Source organism: Sceloporus undulatus, chromosome 1, assembly GCF_019175285.1.
Source record: "Sceloporus undulatus isolate JIND9_A2432 ecotype Alabama chromosome 1, SceUnd_v1.1, whole genome shotgun sequence".
NCBI classification, from domain to species: domain Eukaryota; kingdom Metazoa; phylum Chordata; class Lepidosauria; order Squamata; family Phrynosomatidae; genus Sceloporus; species Sceloporus undulatus.
The window spans coordinates 249,894,253-249,916,208 of record NC_056522.1 but is presented as its reverse complement, the minus strand read 5'-3'; the positions used below and the strand labels follow the sequence as shown (position 1 = coordinate 249,916,208).

At 43.2% G+C, this 21,956-nt stretch overlaps 1 protein-coding gene across 1 annotated transcript in view; it reads right to left on the bottom strand.

Annotated features, from left to right (window-relative positions):
• Positions 1-12,451: 12,451 nt before the first annotated feature.
• The window catches only part of IHH (Indian hedgehog signaling molecule), a 34,221-nt gene continuing 24,716 nt past the window's right edge, over positions 12,452-21,956 (bottom strand). Inside the window, exons 2-3 of the mRNA XM_042444963.1 lie at positions 20,830-21,091; positions 12,452-15,386 (exon numbers count right to left, since the gene is read on the bottom strand). Coding sequence (XP_042300897.1) covers positions 14,737-15,386; positions 20,830-21,091 — 912 coding nt within the window. The 3' untranslated portion in view covers positions 12,452-14,736. The remainder of the gene's footprint in view (positions 15,387-20,829; positions 21,092-21,956) is intronic.

The window sequence follows — 21,956 nt, the reverse complement described above, 5'->3', positions numbered from 1 at the left end:
TTCATGACTTGAAAGAACTAAAGAGGGGTCTAGTGTACTTCTGGACTCATTTCAAAGTGCTTACATTAACTAGAGAGGTCATAAACTGCTTGGTATCATGAGATCAAGAGGAGGAGTGGGAAATCAGGTAGCCCTTATATTCTTCCTGTTTCAGGACCAAATAAAAATGAATTTGTTTTCCTAGTCCATCCTGATTGAAATCGGTTATCGGGTTTTATGCTTGTGCTCCTTTGGCCCTAGTCGTGCTTCTTTATTGGATACTTTATTAGATGTTGTTTTGATGGTTTTATGGATGCTTTTATAGATGTTGTGATACAAGCTGCCTTGGAGAGCTGATTGGAAAGGCAAGCTGTGAATATATTAAATAAATAAATTTCCTGCTCATTAATATGTCTGCTCTTTGCTGATCATGGGGTAGGCAACCTTTTTGAGCCGGGGGCCGGGTTGCTGTCCCTCAGACAACTGGGGGGCCGAAGCCAAAAAATAAATAATTAAATAATTTAAAAAAGAAATTAATTAAATAAATAAACCAGGACAAATATAGGACAAAATTTTCAAATGGAGGACACGTAAAAAAAATTGCTGATTTTTAAAAAATGTTAATATAAATGCATGTTTCAGAGGCTTCTATAGACAATTGCCCCCTTGCCTGCCGCTTGTTCCCCTTGCCTGCTGCTTGCCCCCCTTGCCTGCCTCCTCCTGATAGGCCAAAGGCTCCGGCGGCAATCGGCGGCAGGACCAGGCGGGGGCCGGTCCCAAGGCCTTGCCGGGCCGCATCCGGCCCGCGGGCCGCAGGTTGCCTACCCCTGATGTACAGTAACCTTTTACTGTGCTTCAAAAACAAAGTGGGCAGAAGACAGCTGGATCAGCTGGCAGATCTATGGTGATCTGGAGAGGATCAGCAAGGATTTCTGACTCTCAATTATTTTCAAAAATTGCTGTGACAAAAAGACATACATCTCTGCCCAAATTACACTGCTGAAAAGAAGGAAGAGGTGGATAAGTAGGAGTGGGGTTTTTTGTGTGGAAGGAGGAAAGCATAATGTAGTGTTAAAAGATTAGGGAATTAAAATTGGGGAAGGCAAGAGGTTAGAAACTTAAGGTGGTTATTTGGATACTAATTAATTTACAAATCTATGAAGAGGTTTCCTTTAATCTGGTATAAGGCGAGAAGGATTGATTATTAATTATAGACCATGACTTTGGTGGAGTTCAGGAAGTTACACCTTTGTTTATGTCTAATGGATAGTGTCGTGATAATGTTGTGAATGCGTTGTATGTTTTATGTTGTCTTTTTATCTATGGCTGTATTAGTGTATGTTATTTTTTTAATAATGCAATAAAAATCTATTTTTTAAAAAAGGAAATATTCCAAAAAATATAATTTCTAAGAAGCAAATATTGATTTTGCCATTTTATATAAGGGACATCATTTTATTATGCCATTGTATTTAATGGGACTGAAGCAGCCATGGATTTTGGTATCGATGGAGGTTCCTGGAATCAAAGTCCAGCAGATACTAAAGGTCCACTGTAATGCTATTTCTCATCGCTCCAACCTACAGATTCCTACAAAGTTGTAGTTTTGTGAGGCACCAGCACTCTTGGACCAAGAAATCTAAACACCTTGTAAAACTACACATTCCAGGATTGCTTAGGATGGAGCAACAGAACTTAAAGTGGTGTCAGACTACATTATCTCTACACTGTAGAAGCACCCTAAGAAAAACAGAATCTTGGTACAGTTTAAATGACAGTGACTGGTATTATAGATCAGGGAGCCAGGCCAGGAAAGCTCTGCCTCTGTTTAAGCCCATGCCAGTCAGAACACAGCTGGGAAGGGCAAGAGTGGCAGCTGATGGTTTCTATATCAGTGGCAGTGATTAATCTTAGTAAGCACTTTAAAGCAACTGTTCAAGGTATTGGACCAATTTCAGAGATTTATATCCCACCTTTCTTCCACAATGGGATTAATAAATATCTCACAAAACTACAAATCCCAGGATTCCATAGCATTGACCCATGGCAGTTAAAGCAATATATGTTATTTCTGCAGTGCAGATGCAGCCATGGAAACCTTGGCTGCCACATGTGGGCAACTTGTGTGCCCCCTCCCAAATGTTCTTGAACTCCAACTCATATCATCCCTAACCAGGATAGCCAATGGTGAAGGATGAGGGTAGTTGTAATCCAGCATCCAGAAGCCCACAGTTTTCTCATCCCTGGAATATTGGGCAAGACAGACCAACCACCAGCTTGGCTGTAACATAACTCAGAATAGGCATACCATAATAAGAACTGGAGTTTTCAGACTTGATTTTCTGTGATTTCCTCCTACTGCTGTGCCTGGTTCCCAGAGGAGAGTTGTCTGCCCATCTCATGTGCATGTTTTTGTTTTTTGTTTTTTGAAATCGCTTCTCAAAGGAACCTGTTCTCTCCTCTTTTCCTCTTGACTTTGCATGACTAACTCAGCATGCAGTGATGACTTTGGGGTTACAATGAAAGGTCAGGGAATACTTAATCAAACAGCAGGGCTGACATGACAGCAGGACAGAAGGGAAGGGAAGGCGCCCCCTCTTTAACAACTCTGAGCTAATGAACCTTTTCTCCTTGCTTAAATGGTCCTAAATACATGCATTCTCTGAAGGATTAGAGCAGGAGGAGGGGAGTCAAGGGAGATCTAGTTAAAAGAAACAGTGCCAATGCACAGGAGGAGGAAAGGAGCATCAGGCCTGGATGAAAGGGAGGAGAGGCAGTGACTAACACAGATGGGACCAGAAGGTCCTGCCCCCACAGCTGCCCCTCCTTAGCTGTGCCATTGATATGGAAATAGGGACAAATTGGTGGAGATATTTCCATTGTGGTGGCTGCTTTACAGGCAGGCTGAGCCCACCCATCCTGCCACCCACTGCCAGCCTCATCCATCCTCATTCATGACTATGGGTGTCTGGGTGCGAGCATCACTTGCCATGGATTGCAACATTAAACCCTAGCTAATGGGATTAAATGGACCATAAACAGCCCATAATAGAGTGCAGCAGGTCCCACCAGTGAGAACAAGCATGGTGTAGTGGTTTGAGCATTGGACTATGACTCTGAAGACCAGAGTTTGAATCCCTGCTCAGCCATGGAAACACATTGGGTGCTCCTGGGGCAGCTACACTCTCAGTTTCAGAGGGAGGTAAAGGCTAACTCTATCTGAACAAATCTTGCCAAGAAAACCTTGTGATAGTCTTGATTCAAGGTCGCCATAAATTTGAAACTACTTGAAAGCACACAACAACAACAACAACAACAACAACAACAATGTCCCACCAGCATGCCTACTGTGGGGCCTTGTTTTTTGTATCTCTGGTTGTCTGCCTTCAGGCCTTCAAAAATACAAAAACTCTTAAACCCTTTCCTTTTTTTTTAACTGGTAGGGCTATGTGAATTCAGATATCCTGTTTGCCAGATAACATTTTCAAGAGACTTTCCCTTGTCATTCTCAGAGACTGAGAGACTGAGAGGGACAGAACAAAGGCTACTAGCCCCTATGTAAGTGGAGTGATGAATCTATTCTGACTTTTAGCTCAGACTTTAAAGGGGCTGAAGAGCTGAACTCTACCCCAAAATTAGATTCAACAACATGGATAGCTCCTTTAAAGTGAGGACTGAAAGCCAGAACAGATTACCATCTCAATGACATGGAAATCAACCACCATCTCTGTATGTACACATCACAGGGCTTGGAAACATAGACTGGAAACCTGGTGGGAGTTAAGAGTGTATAACCACTGTAGTAATGCAACCAGCCTCTCCATTGACACCCCCTTGTCATGGGGGAGAGGCTTGCGTACCCTAATGAAATTGTGAGCTATGCTGGCGGTGGTATAATAGCCACCGGTAGGGCCTCCCATGCCAGACAGGTCACAACCGAAGGATCTGTCCAAGAGCGCCAAAGGACAGGATGGGCTCTCTAGCCTTATGGCAACCATCCTAGGAGAAGGAAAACTCTAATCCCAAACCCGGGCAGATGGTGCTCATCTAACCCTGTAAGGTCAACCATCTAAGAGAAGGAAACTCTAATCAAACCTACGACCCGAGGACCTTGCTGCCACTGTCCATGCTTGTCAAGGCCTCAGCAGACGAACCTCTGGTTTAAAGGGTGAGGCCAGTTCTGTGCACGCTGCGCTCCACCAGAAAAATCCATTGCACAGGCGCGAAGGATACATCCAACTTCCAAAGGCCTTTTTAGTCATCCACACACTTGTAGAATGCGTGGGATGAGTCCTTCCTGAATCTTCGTTTGCGAAGTAAAGCCAGAGAGAGAGAGTATGCAGCCATGGAGTGAATCTCTTTCAGGAGACAGCCACAGTGATTACTGGAGGTGTGTTCCCATTGCTCAGGAAGCAGATGACTGCCATTCCCAAACCCCTCATATAAGCAATCTCCAGTGTGAGGGGGAATCCTGACAAGGACCCCATAGAATCAAAAGAGTTGGAAGAGACCACAAGGACCACCCAGTCCAACCAATGCCATTCAGGAATACACAATCAAAGCTCTCCTGACAGATGGCCATCCAGCCTCTGCTTTAAAATCTGCAAAGGAGACTCCATCACTTTCCAAGACAGCATATTTCACTGTTGAATCAGAAAGTTCTTCCTAATGTTTAGGTGGAATCTCTTTTATGCCTTTCACAACAGAGATCGGAAATTGTTCATGGCGGGGATGGGGACCTCAGTCAGCTGTGTTCCAACTGACATGGGACAGACACCTGTTGACTACAGCAGCTGCTGTCCATTAAGTAAGGATTGCGGGACTTTCATGCTCCCTATATGTCCCCCAAGCTAGGGAATACATAGGGATCATAAATACCAAACAATTTTGAATGCATAATCCTAGACTACACATTTGTAACTCTCCAACAGGATCCTGGTTGTTAGCTTTTGGACTATAGCTCCCAGAATTTCCCAGCCAGCTACTACCCATCTTGGCTGTAGGACTCTTGAAGTCTTGTAGTCCAGAAGAGTAACTCTTTGAAACTTTGCCTACAATATCCTAACAAAAAATATTCCCCATCAGCCACAAGAATCTCACCCACCCAATGTGCATCTTTCAAAGTGGACCCTCTGCACCTTCACAAAATTCTTTTCCCTCTGACACCATGAGATGCACGCATTATTCCATGGAGTTGCAATGTACAGGTTTCTGACTCCCAACCCATGTAGTTCCTTTAAGGCCTTGTCTTCACACACCCAACTTCCCCCCACCACAGAATCACAGCAGCTGCCTCTCTCAATTGCAATCACACTTCACAGGCCTCCTCAGGCTCACTTCACCCTTGCTAGACCCCTAGAGCCCAGTTCTCAGCACTCTGTAATGGAAAGCTAATTAAATTATGGAAACACCTCCCGCATCACCCTCAGTCACTAGAGGCGAGCATTCCACTAGAATAGATAAAGATGTCACTAGTTCAGAGAAGATCCTAGCAGTACCCAGCTCAAGCACATATAATTGGACCATTTGCATATAAGTCCCAAAAGATGACAAATGAGAATACAGAAGAGAATAAAATGTGGAAGCAGTAGTTGATACCTATAGCTACAAGTCTGAAAGTGACTACAGTCAGTCTTCTGGATCCACAGATTCTTTATCCATGGATTCAAATATCTGTGGATTCAAAATAATAAAGAAATATATAAATTCCAAAAAGCAAACTTTGATTTTGTCATGTTATATAAGGGACACAATTTTACAATCTATTATTTAATGGGACTTGAACATCTATGGATTTTGGTATCTACAGGGGTCCTGGAACCAAATCCCACCGAATACCAAGGGCACATTGTACTGTAATTGAAAATAAGGCTAAGACTGAGCATCAAAGAAACACAGTGAAATTTTACACCCACTGACTTATGTTGGAAAATGCTGCCCATCCAAGCATTCTCTTTAATCCCCCTCACCCATTTACTAATAGAACAATGGGGCTTCTGAGAGCAAGGGTTCCCTGCGTGCCTCTACTCTATAATGCTGTCTCTAAACTTTTCCCATTGGCTCAGGCATCTATTATGAAGATGTATCTAAGCAGCCACACCATCTGACCAAAGGACTTTCCACTTTTAGCAAAGCACTCTTCCCTCTCTCTGCCTCCTCCTCCAGTAAAATGGTGATTGCAGACTCTGCTGAGCTGCTCCTCTTCTTGAAACTTTCCTGTAGTTAGCCAGGGCTTATACACTGCATGTATGTATGTTTGAATGTACCTTTAAATGTAATTAGTAATGTTTTTAGCTATGAAACTTGCATACTGACTGTTTCCCTTACTTTGCTAAAGCTAGTCTCAGAGAAACCCAAGCGACTCAGTGCTTCCACTTGTGAACTCTGGCAAAGAAGTCTGAGTTTTAATTTAATCAGTCTTCATCTTTCCCAGAAAAGGAGATAACACCCAGGGAATCCACTTCTACATCCAACAAGGAATCCAACAAGATAACCATTGCTTCACAAAATTGAGTTTACAGAGAGTTTTGCCCAGTGAGGAATTTTGTTATAGGCAAAAATGTACACTATTCTTGAATGGAGCCAGCCCTACCATTAGGCAGAGCGCAGCGTTCACTTCAGATGCTGGGTGAAGTGGAGAAAGCAGTGACTCTTTGTTCCCATCTGTTCAAAGGCAGAACAGTGTGTTTTACACTATCTTTCCTCATGTTTTAAACTAATGTGCTGTTTTCAGGTAAGTCAAAGGATGGTTGTCTCATCACCAGAGTTGAAGGAAGACTGAAATTCCACTCTGTCTGGTTTCAATAAGTGGAGTAGGCAGGTGGCATTTTGTCTTGGGAAAGTAAAATATCTTCTGCTTGCTCTGTTTCAGAATGCTCTTTTCTCTCCTGCCTCCCAAATCATCATTGTATTGTGAATCCTGTTCCAGATGTATTGTCAGTAAATAGAGAATGAGCTTTTAGGTCCAAGCAGATACTTAAAATGTTACACAAAGCTTTTGGAGGATGGCACAAGCCTGAATGTTGGGCTAGCATAAGACATTGCAGCCCGAGATGGAGGACAAGATGACACCCAATGTACAACAAGGCTGACATTTGAATCTTATATCAAACCTCAGAATGGGGCAGTATCCTCCATTGCACAAGAAAATCAAGAGATTAGCAGGTTAGAGCATACAGGGAAAGCACATAGCATGCCTTATTATCTAACAATAGACCACCATCCTTTGACACCTGAGGTAGGTAGACAGTTGCCTCCTTTCATGCTGCTCAATACACTCCAGGTCACATGCTTGAATCAGGATTTCTGGCCTCAGATTATTACCCCTTTTTTTGTTTAGTACAAAATCATTTCAAGCTAGAACATAATTTTTCATGCAGCCTTTGATACCTTGGATGGATACTCTTTCAAACATGTTCAGCAGCTGGGCAGACAGGACATGTTCTTGAGCTGAGCTGCATGGCATCCTCTTTAGCCAGCCAAGTGGGAAAAGAGAGCCTTGTCTGCTTTCCTTGCAAGCATCTGCTGATCCACAGCATCCTCTGCTGGCCATTGGGGGAACGTGTATGATTAAGGGAGTTTACTGACCAAATGTAGATCACCCTCAAGGCTTTTGGTTTTGTATCTGGAAGGGAGGCTGCTGTTCCTTCACCAAGGTCTGCACTGCAGAAATAATGTTGGGCACTGCTTGTTTTACTTGCCATGGCTCAGTGCTATGGAAATGCAGCACTAGCAGTCACTGCATTCTCTCAAACTCTACTAATGGTGCTGTATTTCTGCCAGTGTAGTCAGTAGGGTGTAGCGGTTTGAGCATTGGACTATGACTCTGGAGACCAGGGTTTGAATCCTAGCTCAGCCATGTAAGCCCACTGAGTGACCTTGGGCAAGTCACACTCCCTCGCCCACAGAGGATGGCAATGGCAACCCCCCTCTGAAGAAACTTGCCAAGAAAACCCCATGATTGGTTCACCTTAGGGTTGCCATAAGTCAGAAATTACTTAACGACACACAACAACAACAGCAACAACAAATTTCTGCCCAAGCCTTCCTTCCCATTCCCATAGAAATTGCACTGTGACTTCTCTAGCAAACCTCCTCGTGAATCTTGCACTGACTGAGATGCAAATATTCAGTCAATGCAGCTCCTTCAGGATTAATGTAATTCTATTCCACCTAATTTTGCTGGTTATACTTTTGGCTGCTCCATTCTGTACTAGCTGAAGCTTCTGGTCCAAAACCAACTACAGACATAATCCAGTTTGAGACTGTTTTAACTGCCTTGGCTTTGTGAGACATTTAGCCTTCTCTGTCAGAGAGCTCTGGTGCCACAGTAAACTATATTTCCTAGGATTCCCTAGCACAGAGCCAGGACAGTTAAAGTGGTCCCAAACTGGATTATTTCTTCAGTGTTTTGGACCAATATAAAAGGTCAATTTCCTTGAGCAGGATCTTCCTGCCTTAGTTTTGTTCATGTTTTGAGGGTTCTTAAATCTTTATACTATTGGAGCTATAGGTAAGATTTTAAATGGCATTTTCCCATTATGGGATTTTATGACTGATTTTTAAAAGAATAGGTTTTTTTCACAGTTTGTGTAGTTATTTAGCTCTGCCTTGTGTGCATTTTTTAATACATTAAAATCAGGTAAACAAATGATGCAAGACTGCTTTCTGATGAAAGAAAGACCACATTTATCTTTGTGATCCCAAAAATGAAGGAAATTCCATTTTCTACATTCAGAAATATGGATCCGAGATCAGTACTATAATCTCAGTCCTTCAGTAATCTGAGTGGAACACACCACCCATCTATAGCCTGCCAAGCACATGACATGGGTACATGAGATGACTCTACTGTTAGGCAGAATGAGAAAGTTACATCAGGCAACCAAGACTGGGAGGTGGCAGCAAAGTATTGGGGGCAGGGGGAGAGTTGTATGTTCAAGAGACCTACTCTGCACCCCACAAGCTAGCTTGCTGTCTACAAACCAGACCGATCAGTGGCTGCTAATGCTTTCTGTGTCAGTGGGGCATGATGTATTTTAAGTCTGAGTCCAGACTCTGTAGCAGCTATCCAAGGTCCTGAACTTGTTTTCAGAGGCGTAAGTTTCAGCACTTTGGATAGCTTCTTATGTTTAATTAAAACCCAGTGCAGATTCACTACCCTATTGACATGGGAGCCACCAGCTGCCAAACTTGCCGGCTTTGGCACATAGAGCATGAGAAGTTACCATCTGTTTTCTGTCACAGGCAACAAAATGCATGGCGTGATATCTCTGGTGACCAAGGTTCATCTTGGAATATCTCTATAGTGAAGTCAACCTTAACTCAGGGGCAGAACACATGCTTTGCAAGCAAAAAGCCTCGAAACCAATGTTTAGTACCCCCAGTAGTTGTGGTTTTAACACTCATGTAGCGAGTGATAAATACTCTAGACATCAAACCCGGAGAGCTGCTGTCAGCCAAAGAAGACCATAATAGGCTCAATGAACTAATACTTTGACCAACATCCCATATTCCAATGAAAGTTGTGCCATCCTGCTATCTAGTCTTCAATCCCCTGCTATTCAGAAGGGTCCTGTCAGTTGGCACAAGCTGAAGATTTTTGTGATCAGGCCACCCTCTTTATGACAAGAGCCAAGTAATTGAAAGCTCTGTGATCTCAAGGAATATGTTCTGTTTCTGTTTCACTTGATGAAAGCTTTGCTGAGATCCTATATTACTCCCTTGTTGCAACAGATGCATTGGCTGCCTGTCCATTTCTGGACACAATTCAAAGTGCTGACTTTGATCTATAAAGCCCTATGCAGTTGGGTCCAGGTAATTTGAAGGACCATATATCACTCTTTTGAGCCTACTAGAGCATTAAGATCTCTCTCTTCCACCACCCTCTCAGGTTCATTCAGTGGAATGGATCGTGCCAATGTGCTGATAAAGAAGATTCTGAGCGCATGCACCCCTCTGGTCTCTCTGCTCCTGCAGTAGATTATTTGTCCTTTAAAGTATTGTAATGATTCTCTTCCTACAGACCTGGTTGTATGGACAGGCCTAAAGCACTTAGTTGAACGGTTTATTACCTTATTTGAGATAATAGGTGCAAAGACACCAGGCCCTTTCACATGGCACAGTTATAGAACTATAATTCCAGTTTAACCACTATGGCTTCATCCTATGAAATTCTGGGGTCTGCAGTTTGGTCAGAAGCACCAGAGGAGCTTCCCGGATGAGATTTCTAAAGGCTCTTCCCTTCACTCCCAGTCCCAGGATTCCATAGGATGTTGTCATGGCAGTTAAAGTGGAATCGTAGCACTATAAATGTGTAGTGTGAAAGGACCCTCTTTGCCATTTTAATGTATATTTACAGCTGGAAGAACAAGCAGTTGCTTCAAATATATGTAGCTTCAAGAGCCTCCTGTACAGTAACACATAAGCCTTTCAGTAACAACACTTTAAATGTCTTTGGGGCAAATTTACAAGTTCCCAGTTCATAAAACTTCATAATAATAGAGTTATAAATTTGATCATACTGTCTCTGTGTGTGTGCCTTCAAGGTGACTGTCAATGTATGATGACCCCATGAACTTCACAGGGTTTTTAAATGAACCAGATGTGATTTTGCCAGTTCTTTCTCAGAAACATAGCCCACAGCACCTGGTATTCTTTGACAGTCTTCCATTCAAGTACTAACCAGGGATGGCCCTGCTTAGCTTCCAAGACCGGATGTTATATGGTGTCTTTATGATATTTAGGCCATTAATACAGAAACTATTATTTAGGCCATTAATACAGAAACTTCATTGCTTTTTCTAGTTTAGTGCATCTGTCCCAACAATTTCATTTATTAGCCACTAGGGGGTATGCTGGCCCTTCCAATAGTCAGTACCTGGTGGTAATGGCAGCACCAGGTATAGTAGGTATAGATGCTTTCAGCTGAAGCTTTTATGGTGCAGTTGTCCTGCCTCATTCATGGGTGGTCATGCAGACATGGTTACCTTTCAGTTGTAACCCACCAATGTTTACCACATCTTCCATCTTTTTTGTTGTTTTGTGGGATACTAAGAATTCTCTGCTAGATTGCTCTAATGCTGGAATTTAGGAGGATGCCCAAGAGAATTCTGACTACCTGACTAACCTATCAGTCCAGGCAAGGGAAGCTATAATGGCTGTAATGAGCGTATTTTTCTCAGACACACCCCCTTGGGCTATTCTGTGATACTTTGGATACACCCAAAGTATTTATCAACTGACTTTTTAAGCTACTGCAGTTGCTTCACTTCTGGTCATCATTTTGTCTGATTTGGGGCCATTTCTTTGCAGGTTTAGTAGGTTGAAGGAGAGCTTGAGGGATAAGAGAAATAAACTGCTGCATTTGCAGCCATGGAGGGAATAATTTTCAAGCAAAAAACTTCACAAATTGTCTGGATTTTTTTTTATATAAAAATATAATGATGACAAGATTCGTTAAATTTATAAGGTATCTCAAGGTTCCTTGCTTCTGCTGCAACAGATTGCCATGAAAGCTCAAGTTAAATTTGTCCAAGCTAAATTGGGGTGGACCCTGAAGGAATAGGAATGAGTAGGCATGTCCTGTCTTATAGGAAAGCCATGGATTGCATCCTCGTGTTCATATAACTTCCCCCTGCTTTGAATGAATGAAAGAGGGCTGTTACCATTTAGGTTATTTAGTTCTGTTCCAAAAAGAATGGCGCATGTGTATGTTTATAGAAAATATGAAGTCTTAACATAGCAGTCCCATGAATCCCAAAAGCAGTAAAGTGGGTACCGGTGCTGGCCCCCTCTCAGAATTATGGCGAGTATACATTATTTTTAAAGGTAGTCCCAGGGATATAATTTTGTTGTTGTGTGCTTTCAAGTAATTTCTGACTTATGGTGACCCTAGGAAAATCCTATCATGGGGGTTTTCTTGGCAAGATTTGCTCAAAGGAGTTTTGCCTTGCCCTGAGGCTGAGAGCATAGGACTTGCCAAGGTCACTCAGAAGGTTTCATGGATGAGTGGGGAATTGAACCCCAGTCACCAGAGTCATAGTCCAACACTCACTATGCAATGTCAGGAGATCCAAATGTCCCTCATTTAAGAATTTGCCTCCCAAGTGACATTTTCTTTCTACTTCCAAATTTGTAGCATCATAGTAACTTCACTTAAGAATTTAGAAGTTCAGTTTAACATCCAAAGAAAAGGAGCAGGCAAGAATGTGAACAAAGCAAAAGTAAGAGTTCTAGGTGTGAATGATTTTCTCACTCACTTTGTGTCCCCCATAGTTAAACCCTTGGATAATCTGTTGTTCTAGAGTACTGTATCTCTTGTTTACATCATAGCTCCACAATCAGGTTTTTTGTTGTGGGGGAGGAGGTTGCTGGAATTGTTACTTTGCATGACAGACATGCTCAGTTGTGTGTGTGTTGGGGGAGGTTATTTTGAAAAAATCAGGAAAGAATCGAGACATATGCGGACACCGAAGGTGGGTAAAGAGATTTATTGGACTTCTCACCTGTTTGAGAAATGTACATCCAGTGAAGAGACAAACATTTGCAATTCCCTCTTATGCCCTCCTTCTTCCCCGTGGCCCCATAACAGCTGTGCTTCTCTGAAATAATCTTTAAATACTTTTATTATAAGAAAAAAAATGCCCCCACCCCAATCACATTTGGTCTCATGTTGCTGAAGTCTACCCACAAGGACTTTATTTCTGATTGCCCTGCCAAGGGCAGGTAAATAAATAAATGCAATGTGATGGGGGAGAGAGATACTCTACAAACACTACCCCCACCCTGCACGCACCTCATGGTCAAACATTGGGATTGTGCAGGGAGCCTCATGAGCAATTTTGCTATCACTAGCTAGTTGTGGTTACCAGTTGGGCTGCCTGGAGGGCAGAATTGGGGATAAATGCTGGTGTCAGGTTAAGAGGGGGCAGGATAAAGACAGAAGGGACAGTTCATGGCTCTGCCTGGTAGAAAGTGCTCTGGGACCCAGGTATTATGTCCTCAAGGAGAAGCCTGAACACAAGGGCATCTCTGGCCCAAGTACAGGTTGCTTCATTTGTGAATATTTAGAACCTGGATATGACTTGCATGTGGGAGAACACTGCATATATCACACAAGCCATTTGCCCAGGATAAAAAAATACTAGGCAATCCACCCACCAAAAATGTCTTTTAGTCATTTTTGGCAGCTTGACACTCTGAGAACAACAGCAAATTCTTTTCCCATTTATAAGACTGGACTGCCTGGTCAACTCGAAGAAATTCTTATTCACCACAGGCAATCAACTGCAAGGCTATTTATAAGTCTGATGTACACTAATGGGTGGGATAAAGACACAGGTAGATTTTTCTCCATGTACACTTGGCACAAAGACACCATTTTCCAAGGCAGCAAATAGATTTGGCAGTGCTCCAGAAATATAAGTGGGGACATAGTGATGTAATTGCCTTCCTTTTCTATACAGGAGTTGTATCCTTGCAAGAATCTTTTAAACACACAAAAAGGTCCTAAGGATGACATTCCCTGTTATTTTGACAACTACATCTTCCCAAACTCATATTTACACAAACCTGTGAATTGTAGGTATTTCCACTCTAATACTGTAGGTGATCTTTAGATATTTCCACCCTAAAATACCATGGTAATTATGAGATTATCCATGATAGCAATAGCAGAATATGTGGTGGGTCTTTCATTTCTCATGGAAGCACAGGGATCAAAACTGTGCTGTTAGCATTTACTAACTGAGGATGCAGAATTCATCTCCCTAAACTCCAAATCCAGGAATTCCATAGGATGTTGCCATGGCAGCTAAAGTGGGTTTAAAGCAGTGTAACTATATAGTGCGGATGACCAGGCTAGTGAAGTTGTGCATTTCCCCTTCCCTGTGTCACTCTCTTTCATTCTTTCAGTGCATCTGTATAAATGGAGCTATAATTTAATCTGGGAAATGGGAAAAGAGACAGAAGCACTCCAAGCCAAATCCAGTAATCCAGACAAGGTAACATCATTTTATGAACAACCCTCCCTCCCTACTGCCTGCTGTCTCCTCAGATTGGTGCCCCCTTTGTCATAGGTTGGTTGGCACACTCCCTTTTGCCTCTCAAAGCCCAGTTGATTCACTGCTGGTAAAAAGGACCTCTCTCTCCTATCATTCTGACAATGGAAGCATCCTACCAGGGCCTATAATCTTCCAGCTGCTTTGACTTCCACAGTCCTATCAGCCATCTAGAGATAGCAGAGCCCCTAAAGGAGACACTTTCCTGGGTTGATACCAGGAGAATGTCCCATTGAGACCTCATATCCATCTCCTCTCAGGAGCCTTCTCGAAGATGCTTTCTGCATGCCCTCCTTCTCCATCTGTCTGTGGTGAGGCAGGATTTCCAGCCCTCCTCATTCATCCAGGCTCCAAGAGACCACTCACTATCTCCATCCACCTAGCTAACTTTCCTTCCCCACCCCAACCCACTTTGCATCAGAGGCTCTTGAACTAAAATAGCAGCATGGGGCCCTGTTGCTGAGCTTCCCCTTCTGTAGCCAAAATAATTTAAAAAGGCCCTCTCAGATTCAAAGAAGGAGTCACCAAAACCTCCTCTCAGCCCTTGTATGGGAAAGGTTATAAGGAGCAGGCAAGCCCCACCTTTCCCCCACAACCAGCCAGTTCTGGTCCCTATACAGTCCCACTCTGGAACCATGGGAAGGTAATCTGGTTGCTCCCTCTTCCAGGAGGTGTGAGGGGTGTCTGGTGTGTCAGCTCAGCTCTCAAACTGTGCTGTAGCCAATGGGTGGAAGCTGTCTGGCGCAAGGAGCATTTGGCCCAGGTGATAGAGCAACATAGAGTACCAGTGCACACCTTCCGGTTGGGTCCGCTCACTCCCAGCCAGGCTGTGATAGAGTCTAAGGGGCCAGAAGGCCAGCTGGGCAAGGCGCTGCTCCTGCACCATGGCAAAACAAGAGACCACGACTTCATTTACCACCAGAGTCCCATGGCGGGTGAGGGGAGCAAAGGCCCCAAGGTCCATCTGCACTGAAACTGCTGCCACCCTGGCCGCCTGGACCTTGTTCCCCTCTGTCACCAGCACATAGTGTCCTGGTTGCACTAGGCTGGCAAAAACAGCTTTGGTGGGTGATGTAGCATTCTCCCCCACAAAAAGGAGATGTGCGGCAGTGAGGGCAAGGCGACGTGGGGGATCCTGTGTCTCAATGACATGGAAGACAGTGCGTGCCGATGGTGCCTTGTCCAGAAAGGCCAGGAATTCACTGTACGTGGGATAGCCTTGCTCGTCCATGGCTTGGACCTTCTGCCCAGGCCTCAGTGCCCACACTGGAATCTTGGTCCCGCTTTCTAGTGTCACCAGTGCCCGGGCTGGGAAACAACCTCCTGTCTTTGCTGCTGCTGAATGCTCTAGACAAAAAGAGAAAAAGAGAGAGAGAAATAGAGAGAACAGCCTAGTTACTAGAAGGAGGAAGAATCAAACAGAGGCACAAAGAATTGCACAAGGATGCTGCCTGGTATCAAGAGCTCACATGTGGAGGGAAGAGAGGCAACCGTGTTCATAAGGATTTTTCAACAGGAACAAAGATGCATCTTTTTCTGGAGGTTTGTGGGGCAAGAGAGGGCAATCCATAGGATTTGTTTATTCATTTGGCTAAGAGGCCATACACATACCATTCCCCTCAGACTCTATAGATCAGACTTTTCCCTCCCTTTTTCTCTGCACCTTATTGTAAGGAATGCCTCTCCAATACACAATCATCTGTGCCCAGCTTTACAAAGGAAGACAGGCAGTTTCCCCCTACTCAGCTCCCCATTTGCAAGGAGGGTGTTCCTTTCCATGGAGAAACAGCACACTTGTGGATCTGGAATGCTACCAGGTTGAGAAATCTCTCTGAAAGTGATCAAGCATCAGTTGCTGTTTCACTTGGTCTACTTCAGTTTGAGCAAGTCACATGTATCAAAAGATGCTAACACACCAACAGGGTATCTTAGAGAGTAAAGTGATGAGCCCTTCATTCAAATCAAACCTTACCTGCAAATGTAGGCATAATACTGTCCTACCTTATGTGCTGTTGTGGGGATTTCAGAGATAACAAAAGCAAAACTATTTGACATGCCATAACTATCTGCTAATTATTCTGATCATGCGAGAACCTATAAAGAGGAAAGTTTATTATCCTTCTTCATCATATCTTCATTGGGTTTGGTCATTAATATTCATGAGCCAAGGAGCCAGGGGTGCCTTTTGACTGTATCATCCATTTACCGCATTTGAAGCTGCAAAGCCATGACTCCAAGTCCAGGACTCTATCATTATTGTTGGGACTTGGCAACATGGATGCTACAGTCAAGAGCGATATGGGACACTTATGGATCACTAGACCAGGACTACCACACCTTCATGTTAAACCCAATCTATGAAAATACAAAGAAGGATTGTTAGTGTTAGAAAATTAATTCACTAATATTAAAACATTATTATGGTTTTATAAAGTTAATTAGCCCATTAATTAAATCATTACATTTAAGGATTGATGACTAAAAAAACTGCCAAGCATAAGAAATGAGAAGTAATGAGAAAATGCTAATGATTATTGAAAAAATAACATCCATGGCATTTAGTGACTTTGTTCTTGCTGTTACAGTATATGCCTCCAAGTAGATTATAAATTATGGCAGCCCTTTAATAAATTTTACTTATCAAGGTTTATTCAAAGTAGCTTAGCCATAGCCTTCCTTTGAGACTGAGAGACTTATCACACTAGATGAATCCCATGCAGAAATAGGATTTTAAAAGTAGAAAAAACCTGCAAATGCAGGAAGTTTTTCAGATGTGTTTGCACCAAAGAGCAATAATGCTAACATAAAGTGAATGGAAAGTCGACAAAAAAGACACCTTTTGAGTTCCAGAAAGTAAAAAGGTGTCATTTTTGTCGACTTTCCATTCGCTTTATATTAGCATTATTGCTCTTTGGAAGAAATGTTATTTGAAAAACATCCCACATTTGCAGGTTTTTTCCTACTTTTAAATTCCGTTTTTGCCCAAGATTCGTCTAGTGTGATAAAGTCCTTAGAGAGTGGGATTTGCCCATTACCCAGTGGGCTTCTATAGCTGACCAGGGATTTGAATTCTGGTCTCTCGGAATCCTAGAACAAGATTCAGAACATGACACCATGCTGGCTTACATATTTAATGATTATGTTAATGAAATTTGAAATGCTTCCTGAAATATTAATGAATTAGGATGGTAAATTAATTTAAATGAATTATTTCTAAACTTGGCACAAGAATTTTATTAGGGAATCCCCTGCTAGTGATATCTTTCAGAGCTTGAGGCTACTCTGTAATGAGTCTTTTATTGGGCAATCATCCTGCCTCAAACAAGACACTTTATGGAGGAAACAGATAACATTATCTTCTCCTTATAATTTGCCTGTCCTCCTCCACACCACCTCTTCTACGTTTCTTCTTATTAATAACCAGAGATAATCCATTAAGGAAGAAATACTAAATAGCTATACAGTGCCATCTGACTGGTAGAACAAGGAGCTAGTTATCTAACTGGGTGTATCCTGAGGCTCTTTTCACATGGGTCCTTCAAAGAGTGCCCAGGAATTTTGTAATATGCTGTTAATACACAACAGACCACAGAAGCAATACCAAATGTATGTTTTAGCCAATGTGTGCTTCACTTTTATTTGAAAGTAAATGAATATAAGTTTCATAGGCAAGTTTCATAGGGCCAGTGTGGTGTAGTGGTTTGAGTGTTGCACTATGAATCTGGAGGCCAGGGTTCAAATCCCCACTTGGCCATGGAATCCCACTAGGTGATCTTGGGTAAGTCACTCTCTCTCAGCATCAGAGCAGGGACGTAGCCGGGGGGGGAGGGTTCTTGGGGTCCGGACCCCCCCTTCCATTAGAAAAATGAATGGTGCGTGCTGCTGCGCCGCTGCACTCAAGCCCCATTATAATGGTGGCACTTAGTCTGGACCCCCCCCCCTTCCTAAAATCCTAGCTATGTCCCTGATCAGAGGAATGCAAAGGCAAACTCTCTCTGAACAAATCTTGTCAAGAAAACCCCATGATAGGCTCACCTTAAGTTAGCCATAAACTGGAAATTACTTGAAGGCACACAACAACAAAACAGTATATTTTGGCAGAACTTTCACTATGCGATTGTACTTAATGGCCAGAATCAATCTTGTGTTGGAACTAGAGGGGATGTTGTTGTGGCTAAACTGTCAGTTTTAGGTTTTTAAATGCTGTATCATCCTAAATCAACTCTCCAGGAAAGCACAAGTTAAGGGTTTCTTTGGTTTTTTAAAAAAGGTAGCACAAACCATTTAAAAGGGGATGGTTATAGAAACCAAAGAATTTACAGAAACCAAGATGAAGGAGACAAGACAGACATGGTCACACACAGAGAGGAAAACAGAAGCAATTTAAGAAAAGATACTTTGGGTAGGCCTGCTGCACAGGATGCACATCTTTTCCAGCCACATGAAAACCTCAATGAAACCAAAGAGACACATTCCCATCCACCCCATCTAACACAGGCCAGAGTATCACCACCACCACCCCCAGTGTCATGTCCCACACAACGTCCAACTGCTTGAAATCCTGCAACAATGCCTCTTCCAGGGTAGGCTGTAGCCAAATGCTTGTCCACAGCAAAACCTGCCATACACAAACACACCAAGGTTGACTGTTGTTCTGTCTTTCTCCCCAGCCTTCAATCAAGCTGCTGTCATCCACCCCCACAGGCTTCCTCCACCCCACCCAATGGTGTTTCTTCCTTCAGTCATTCACTACCAGGACAATGTTCCAGCCTTTGGGCACATCCTTTTAGAAATGTTGGGCATCAAGAAGCAGTTAGATAATCCCAAGAATATATGTATGTTTGTATACAGCATCGGTACAAACTGCACTTTCCTGCTCCTGCTCTTGGAGTTCAGAGGAAGTAGGTTCAGCACACAGTCCAGAGAGATCACCAGACAAGTTCAGAATCCCAGCTTAGCAAGGACCAGCCACTGTACCCAGTGCAAGCATTTGATCATTATTGGATCCATGTGATTTTGCAGATACATCAAACCTTTAGGTACCCAAAGTCCAAGGGGCCCCAGAAGCAGACTGCTCAATGTCTCTTGGCCACTTGACTGGCATAACGCTGTCCCGGAGGGTACAAGGCAGCACAGTCCACATTAGTACCAGAAGGGAGAGGGACTGTGCTCTGCTCTAGCTGGGCCAATCTCTTTCTCCAGCGCCGTTCACTCCTGGTGTGCCATTGTCAGACAGCTGGCGATTCGGCTGCTAGGCCAGGAACTGTAAGGTCAAGGCTGGGCCAAGGCACCTCCTTCCCATCAGCCAGAGAGACCCTGTGGGTCTGGAAAGGGCTGGAACACCAGCAGGTCATGCTAATGGTCAAAGGACAGGAACAAGAGGCCACAGTCAAAGCGTGGTACTATAGCTAACATGGGGAGCCTTGTGGCATCTCATCCCAACAGATAATTCAGACCCCTGCTTATTTGCTATCATTGGGACTACACTAAACTAAGACTGCTCTCCAATAGACAGACTCCACATTTCTGGACAAGAGTCAACTCACAGAGAAACACCACCCAGTTTGATATGTTCCGGGGAGTGGGAAGGTGATGTTTCTCTGTGAGTTGGCTGTTGTCCAGAAATGTGGACTCTGTCCATTGGAGAGCAGCCTTGAGTTTGGTGTAGTCCCAGTGATACCAATGTCTCCTGTAGCTTATGCAGCTGTTTCTGGTTTCTGATTCAGTGGAATTCTGATGGGAGACACTGAAAGGGACCCAGTCCAAACCAAGTCTGCTCGAATCCTAAGAAAGTAACTAGCACCCAATGTGGCCATTTCACAAAGGAAAGGAAGAGAGACAATTTTTGCTCTTTGTTCTTTCCACTTTCACCTATTTCATTTATGTGTTGAATTTATACCCCATCTTTTTTCCACAATGGATCCAAGGTAGCTTAAATGCTTATCTGGGGGGAAAATGGTGGCAACAGTGGTGGCTAAAACTGCCTCCTCTCATCCATTTCATTAGCAGAGGCCACAGTTAACCAAAACCCCTTCCACAAATGAGAGATTGGCTACACTGTATGCAGCCTGGCCCACAATAAAACAGATTAGATTCTTTAGAGAAAGGTTTTACCAGCTGGCCCACCATGTCGGGAAATCATGTACTGTAAGCATGGACACTTACCCATGACACAATGAAGAAAAACTAGCTGACATATTACAGGGATTATACCCTTTAACCACCATCCAATCACCCTACCTTCCATTGTTGCTTACTCCTGATTCTCACATATTCTTCCTCTCTTATGCATGCATACACACAAGTGTAATTAAATCTTGTAATGCACAGTGTAGTGTAAATGTTCCATAGGCAGAAATATAATATGTCTTTCCTTTCAGCCTTCCCCTGCATTTAGCTGCTGTAGCCCCCACAGGTAGAGAGATGAGGAGGGATAAAAGAAATGTCTGTCTAGGTCTGATGACATCAGCCACCAAGATCTTCCAGGGTCTTCAGGAGGTCTCAGCAGATGAAGCTACTGTGTTATAACCAGACATTTCCCAAATTCTACACCCACTCACCAACAGAAACTGAAGGACCAAGGAGGGAGTTGCAGCAGCTAAAACAGTTTGGGGGACAGTCATTGCAAAGGGAGAATGAGAATACCAAACTCCATAATGACCAAAAAAATAAAAAAATAAAAAAGACATAGATGTATGCTGGACTTATGCCTGTGTATATCACTAACAGGATGTTGGCTGTATATTCCTCCTGATATCTTTCAACCCCACTTAAAAGTTCAAAGCCTTACCAGATTTAACAGAGCAGTGAATGTGAGCCTTAGATTCATAGTAGACCCAGTCAAATCCAGCTTCCACAGCCAAGCGTGCCAGCATCCCATACTTGTTACGGTCACGGTCAGATGTGGTGATGTCAACGGCACGGCCCTCATAGTGCAGCGATTCCTCTAAGTGGTGCCCATCTTCATCCCAGCCTTCTGTCACACGTAGCTTGACCCCTGGCCATTGGTTCATGACTGAGATGGCCAGAGAGTTGAGGCGATCCTTGCAGCGCTATAGTTGGTTTGAAAGAAGAGAACAGGAAGACATCAGTATTGTCTATCCTCATATATAGAAGAAGAGCACCACCAAGGAGCAGAGAGCTCAGATGATTCTGTTTAACTTTATTTATATCTTGCCTTCACTACCCCTCCAATACTGGGCTTCATGGTTGTTTGCAAATTAAAAGAAAAACATTATAACTTCAGTTGACATTAAAATTTTATTCAACTGTCGGTAAAATTAAAAACATAGTTAAAATAAGAAATAGCTTAAAAACTATACAATTAAAAGCACTGCAGCTTGATTAAAGTTCCTCTTTCTGAAAACATTCATTTCTCAAAAGCTTGTCAGAATAAAAAGGCAGCAGGGAGCCAGCCAATCTAGGTTTTCTAGGGAATGAGTTTCAAGGCCTCTCTTGCTTTCCAGCCAGACATGCCTTTGAATGTGGTGGGCCTCCTCTGGGAATCTCAAAACTTAAGTAGAGTCATATGAGAAGGCATGGTCTGTCAGAGGGCCTAGATTAGGCAGACAGGTTACTTTTTTTGGGCCACAGCTCCCATTGCTTATGTTGTCTGGTAAGTTTTGGACATTATAGTCCCAAAAGGTCACAGTTCCAAGCTCTCCAATTAGGGCTTTCACAGGGACATTCTCACAGCTCCATCTAGGGGAAGCCCAAGACATTTTGCTACCTGAGGCAAAGAGTAAAACATCTCTTCTCCCACATCATATGCAAAAATGAGAATTTCAGATAAAGCTTACAGTGGCAATAGGACAGTATCATCCACTACAACTGAACACAGTAAGCTTACTCAGGGGGAGCAGTGCAGACTACACAAAATGTACAATTCTGTCTTCCAGCATCTCACTACTGTTCTTG